A 7,500-nucleotide genomic window follows, 5' to 3' on the forward strand; every position below is an offset into this window, starting at 1 on the left:
TTTTCTGGGAACTGAATTAACGAGTAGCTGATGTGCCACATCTGCGGCAGACCATTTGGTAGTGCATCTTTTAACCCACTGGACCCAGTTGCTTCACAGCAATCACATGACCCAAAATACGGGCATTAGGCTTACATGAGTAGCCGCTCCGACAGGTTCACAGCTTGTATGCCAGCCACACGCAAACACTTGAGTGCAGTGACAAAACTCTATGCCCCCACCACCCTTAATACTAAATTTTCTGTAATATAACCGTTACTGCCGGTCACTGCGGCCAGGAACAGCAAGGAAATGGCTTCCTCCTCGGAGCCAGAACTCTTCCAGTCTTGGCTCATGGACACTACATTCAACATTCACTTATCAATAGAATTAAGGCAAATTATAATGCTAATCACCCTCTAACAGGTTTGTGCACTGATGGCAAGTCTTTTCCATCAACCCGGCCTTCAACTGAAATGCTTATGACGGCAACGTCCTGTCACCTGGGCCCTTAGTCAAATTTTCTTATGACTGCATGTACATCTCACCCACCACTCAAGCCATATTTTTTCATGACTCGACAGTTATCCAAATTAAAGGAATTAAGGCTGAACAGCTACAACTAAAACCAACCTATAAAGATGTATTTGACTGGATAGTGTTAAATATATATTCGATAAATGACATGTTGGTGATGATGAATAAGTGAAGTGCAATACCAATTGGAGAAGTTGCTAAATGAGCTGACCTCCCAAATGAAAAGAAAGAAAAAAGATGATAGAGGAAAAGGGAATCATAGTTTTTCATACAACTACACCGTACGCTTTCATGAAAACACACACAGCAACTGACACACACAACACCTGCCACACACAACACCTGTTGGCTATTAATTCTAATTTATTTATTCACAAAACATACCCCTCAGAGGATAAGTTTCTCATACACGGAGGGTTTTATCAATAAATATGGTAATTGTAGCATACTGTATTAGAGTATAATCATATTTATTGATAAATGTCCATCCAACAGGGTCAGGTAATAGACAATGTGCAATCAGCATTATCTACATCCTCACCTTTTTCAAGTGTTAAGAAGTTGTGATAAATACTAACACTGACTTTCTTTGACATATTAAAGATTCCTATAAAAAAATAAGAATAACATTAAATAAATCAATAAAATAAACTGCTCATGTTACTTCTACAAAAATAAAACCTGCCAGAAGACAACATTACCTTCTGAAAAATACCTATAGTGCAAAAATGGGAATCAATCTATAATATTGGCTTTACCTCTCGGAATGGGTCCCACAATAACACCTGCAGATTACGTTATGCAAAAGTATTTAATCACTATCTGGCATCACTACTACTACTGCACAAGTGCCTGGTGATCAAGGTTGCATCTGCTGACCCAGCTATTGAAAAAAAGCAAACTAATTCACAACCTTTGACCTCTTGTGGTTGCACCGGTTACCTACAGTCTCAGTTCCAGCTCTTTTGTTCTTTCTTTAAAATTACTTTTTCTTTTTAATACAGCAAAGCTTTTCTTTTAAAAGGGGGGGGGGGGTGAATAGTTAAAAATATGCCAACTTGTAAGCGTAGTTAAAAATATGCCAACTTGTAAGTGTAGTTAAAAATATGCCAACTTGTAAGTGTTGTATTTATATCTAGCCTGCTGTGAAATTATTAACCATACACAATTTAATTACCTTTTACTCTGTTTTGTTTTTTTAACAAAGTATTTAATTTGTCTGGAGTTTAAAAGATCAAGATCACAAAGAACTCTATAACTTGTATAAAAATTCTTTATCAATAAAAAGTAATCCAAAATTCTAGAGGGCAAAAAAAACAAAAAAAAAAACACCATAGCTTACATAAAAACAGTACATCAACAATCAGTATCCACAACATGACTCACAACATAACCCCACCTAGTACATCCCTGCGACACATTGAACGTCATATTAATGCTGAATATGCAAAGTCACAAACTTGAAAGAATGCCATTTCAAAGATATTAAAGCTTCAAATACAAAAAGTTTCCCCACAAAGAAGACAGCCAGTAACCAAACTAATTGCCCTGAAGCTAATGTAGAGAAAAAGCATATGGGAAAAACGTGTTAAAGTGAGGACCTACTGCCAACTAGCACAAGGCAAATGTTCTTTCAGTCTTCTTAAAAAAAGGAAGAAGATAAAAATAACATAAAAAGGGTATTAACATTTGCTTTATCATTGTAAGCTAACATAACTTTGGATTCACCCCATGTTGCCTCACCTCTCTAAGCATTACAAACAAAAGAAAAATTAAACATGTACACTGACACACTGAGCTTTGCCATCTTCTAAGGATTAATAATATTTATTATAGAAAAAGAAAAAAAAAAAAAAAAAATCAGATTTTCAATGGTGATACATCTACAACGGGGATCGAAAGTAAGGAAAAAGTCCCTACGGCAGATACCATGATCATTTCACTGCCCCCTGAACCACAAACACAATGACCAGGCTGAACTCTTCCTCTACTGGATATCAAAGGCCATAAAATAAAATCATCTATGTATCCAAAACCATTTCCATCATCCGCTGCTCAAAGCCAAAGATTGATCCCCTTTAACTCGTCTGCATGCATGGTAGGTTGGTCGCTTCTGCATTTAGATACTTGGCTTTGTTTGTGATTTTTTCCTTGTTTCCTTTTCTTTTCTTTTCTTTCTTTTTTTCTTTTTTGTATGCATGTATTATCATATTATATTATATTATATTATCAGCTGGGACAATCTGAGGACTGAAACTGCCCTTGGGGATGTTAAAGACTTAAGTTAGTGAACATACACAGGGTGGCCTTCCTCAGGCAATTGGGAAACCCTTATGCTCAAAGCCCGTTACAGCTACGCAGAAAAATATTTTTTGGAAATCAAGCTATACATTCAGACACAAGCAACGATGCTTTTTGAAATACAGTTGTTAAGGCTAGGAAACTGTTGGTATACTTGATTTTCCAACTACTTTTGGGTATGTGTGATTCATCTGCATATTGCAAGGCATATTCCATCTCTTATGAGAATAAAATCATCATCTCACAATGAATAAACATGAATTCTGGAACAACTATTAGAGACATGAATCAGATTGAGACAAATTTGAAACCCAAAATACCAACCCTTCCGTAACATAAGGTTCATTATTGAATTTTTCGACACCCCTCCTAATGACACTTTTCTGTGCAGCTGTATATCTGAAGCTAACAGCTAACCATATCCTTAGAAATTCCAACTCTATAAAATATATGTAAAAAAAGAATGAATTAGGAATAACATGAAATCAGTGCCTCATCAATAAAAATACAAAATCCTTAAAAAGAACATACTGCATACAAAATAATCACCTTGCTATGACATAAAAGATACCTCTACTATCATCTAATAAATCTGTGCTATCATCCAATAAATGAGTAATTCTTGAACAGTATTAGCTTGACACTCACTAAACCACTACCCTATCACTACTATGGACTTTTTAAACTACAATTACTTGATAATGAAAGAAAATTATATTTCAGAGGACATTCATACAATACCCAAGACTAAAATCTACTGTAAAAAAAAAGAAAATAAAAAAAAAGAGAATACGTATGGTATTCAATGTTGCCATAAACTGTTGTAAAAACTTCAACACTTCAATGTACAGTCCACAAAATGATGCACAAGAAAGATCATTTGCAACCTCAACCTCCAACCTCATGGGTAATGAACCTCATCAACACAAATACAGGTTTACAGTAAATCTTTACAGGATATTTAGCACAGGCCAACATAGGCCTACTTTGAAACCTGCCTATTCTGTTAACGGACCCTCAAATCCCCTATCTTGCCAGAATATAAAGAACAGAGGCTTGTTTTCTTTCACTTGAAAATGCGGCATTAATGGTTTGGAATAAAGCCAGTAGGCCTCCCATTACAAACCACAAAGCCTCGAGTGAAATGCAGCCCACGAAATTACAAGCAAAGAGATCCATTTTCAAGACCACTGTCAGGTGTCACACAGATATTTACTCATTCTAATACAATACAATAACGGATCTTATCATAATATAACAAAGAGAGCTTACGTACTCAAACGAAAGGCAGCTGCGGCCTGAACGGTGTCCTGAGATTTCACGCATATCATCACCAATGAGCTAAATTGACCACTGACTTGTCATTTAAGAATATGAACACAACTATGCATACTGACCTCTGAGTTCTCCATGTTTACTGAAGTCTTGGCAGTATGTCATGAAGATTATCCGCTTCAGGACTCGACACTTCCCTGAAACACAAGAGAGACGAGGTATTACCATCGCTTAACGTTCTGGAGAGATGCCACTGTCCTAATCTCAACAATGGTCTTAATAATGATAAAGGAATAAATCACAAAGAACATGACCGTAGCGTGAAAGATGAATGAATAGAATGATCATAAATCAGCAATAGAATGATCATAAATCAGCAATAGAATGATCATAAATCAGCAATAGAATGATCATAAATCAGCACTATAAGGTCTAAAATATAATCTAAGTATATGAAGCCTATGTGCTTTGCAATACAACAGAAAAAAAAGATAATAATAATGGCAATAATCATAATAATGATGATGATGATACTAATAATCATGAGATGATAACAATAATAAATAAACAAACAAGGAGATCAACAATAAAAATAATTATCATAATGCAAAAAGGTAAAACAAATTAGGTATCCTACAACCTATATAATGACCATAACACTTGCAGATCTCAAATGTCAATTTATCAACAACCCATTTTCCCTTAATATATGTGATGGAAGTTTACTGGCATATGATGGATGGCAGCATATCACTTGACATAGTCCTCTTCTTCATAATTACTATCAAAGATCATCACTGCCTTATCTCAATCATATTACAAAGCAATTAATCATTACTATGGTTTACAGGTCCCAATACCAACAATAATGGATCAAGCCGTTCCTCTGAATAGTCATAACACTCAATACACCTAAACTGGATACATAAAATACGAAGGAAATTTATTTCACAACTTCTAGAACCATCAAACACAATCAGCATAGGTCTTTACTAGTGCCCGTGAGAATCTGGGTATTCAAGAATAGTCATCTCGCACCAAAGATAGGCCCTATTCCGTGGAATCTGTTCATATGCGACACAAGTCTCTCACTATAAATAAACACTTTTCCAACTATTTTATTTATATTCAATGCTATCTCCTAATGACCTCACTTTCCTATCCATTTACTATTGCTGTCCACTATCCACCTCGCCATTTCAACTCTTTGCATGAAGGTAAATGTAGACAACTGTCCACTGTAGTTTCTATGAAATTTGTTTCACACAGATGGATTCCCAAGTCCTCAGCCACTTAATTCGTAGGCCTGAACCGATCTCCCCAGGGACGGTATTCTATGAAGGTCATGGAATTTTCTTTGACAAATTTGAGGGGTCCTGAAAATAATCTTTGTATATGACTTGTTTTTAAGACTCTCCTTAGTGATTTTGACTCGCTCTGTTGCCACATTTTGAAGTAAACACATTACTTGTACTAGTATTCAACATCTTCAAAGACCCTGTAACAATGCCGAGTAATAATGAAATCAAAACACAACTGCAGGGAATCTCAAGTATGTAATGACCAAAATATTACCTATTTAACATCTTTTATATGTTTACATGGCACGCTATACATTCGTAGTCATTGCATCAGCTGAGCAGGTGTGCGGCTCCTTTTGCATTTATCTATAAGAAAATGCAGTAAACAAGGAGGAAACATCCCAATTAACATTTGTCATCAAGTAAAAAAAAGTGTAGGAAAGCTTTTCATATCATTACTAATGCGAAATCAACTTCAACAACTGTAAAATTGCAGCATTGTTATAAGCATCTCTACGGACAATTCAAAGACACCTTGTGGGCGTGGAACACCTCGGCTAAGTATAAGACAAAAATCGGGTGATAAACGAGGATACTTTCTCAAGAATTCATAAACAAAATCTCGGAGTCAATTTCTGTCAAAAACATGTTTCGGAGTCTATGACCTTTTGTGAAACTAACAGATGTCCCCATTCCTTGAATTTTTAGGAAAAATATTTTTTTCTTAATGCTATTAACATTAATACTATTATCATAATTATCATGAATGTTATGATTTTCATAAAATAATAATCCAACAGAAAAAGATTTACCAAAAAGAAAAGAAGAAAGAAAAAAGGTAAACAGATTGTACTAATAAACAAATCCTTGATAACAAAGTACTTGAAAAGGCATCTATTTGCAAGCGCAAAGGATCAAAATCACCGTGGACATGGCACAAGCACAAACGGGTTAACATACATATTTGAATAACATGTTTCATTACGTTTCCTACCCACTCCTTGCAGCTGGTCACAGGATGTGGTTCTGATGCAGTTACCAGACGCAACTTGGGATCTTTTGTGTTGCTTTACTTGGCAAACACTACTTTGAACAATTTCCGATGATTTTTAATATCCAAACGAGATTCAAATTATGTATTCTAGTCTTATTATCTATATATCACAATCGTGCATGACCTGGATTACAATAAAGAACATTACACCTTTCAACTATACTATTCTATCGAACATTCAAATGAAATGTTACATTTACAGGACCACAGATAAAGTCAGTCGCTTGTAAAAGTTTAATAGCACTGTCAAACCAAAGAATTATTTCCAGCAAAGAATAACTCCCGGAAAAAAAAAAGAAAAAAAGTTCAAGATCTGTACTTTACAATTCAAAATCTTCGTGAATCGTCCACCAATACATATTTCCTAACAATCACACTGTTGGGTTGTTCCTGTTGTACTGTTGTTCCTTTCATTGATAAGTTTTAAGACATCACCCATATGTTGACCAATAGCCCTCACATCACAGCCAACAAAAGCTTCAACACATACGTCCCGGTAAGCTAAAACTCGTCAAACTCGCTCGCAACATAACGTTATTTGAGGAAGCGGTCTAAGCCCCCCATTGCTGCAATATAAATGGCAGAGGTTTGTTGGCCTTTCTCCAGCAGAAAACAGACAGACACAATGATCCCTTAACAAAACATTCTGAGTATGTCGGACGTCAACAGATTAAAGCTAGTTTCACGTGGAGTTTGATAAAACACCACAAATATAAAAAAGGAATTCCTATACGAATACCTGTGCAAACGTCATTTCAACCTTTCCCATTTCAGACCTCGACACAGAACTCCTAGTCAAAGTATCACATAAAATTTTGCAAATCCATATTGACATCTATATATCTTTCTTACTTCTATAATACTAGTTCCTTTAACTATATTCATTCTATCAATTAATTGCAATTATTTAAACTAACTTGCTCATCCAATAGGCCTACACTGATATACTATGTGCCGGATATTGGCTTGCATTTTCCAAACCAAAATTAATTTCTCTTTCACTTACTTAATCACTTTTTTCATTATCATTAATTCTTACATAATATAAAGAGA

The 7,500-nt window shown here is 35.3% G+C and overlaps 1 protein-coding gene across 2 annotated transcripts in view; it reads right to left on the minus strand.

The window, feature by feature from the left end:
• LOC113809580 (uncharacterized) overlaps positions 1 to 7,500 on the minus strand; it is a 19,898-nt gene that overhangs the window by 11,066 nt on the left and 1,332 nt on the right. For both annotated transcript variants that reach the window (XM_027361207.2, XM_070117549.1), the window contains exon 2: positions 4,215 to 4,289. In XM_027361207.2, the coding sequence (XP_027217008.2) occupies positions 4,215 to 4,229 (15 nt within the window). In that variant the 5' untranslated portion in view covers positions 4,230 to 4,289. The remainder of the gene's footprint in view (positions 1 to 4,214; positions 4,290 to 7,500) is intronic.

This window comes from Penaeus vannamei, chromosome 40 (genome assembly GCF_042767895.1).
Source record: "Penaeus vannamei isolate JL-2024 chromosome 40, ASM4276789v1, whole genome shotgun sequence".
Classification (NCBI taxonomy): domain Eukaryota; kingdom Metazoa; phylum Arthropoda; class Malacostraca; order Decapoda; family Penaeidae; genus Penaeus; species Penaeus vannamei.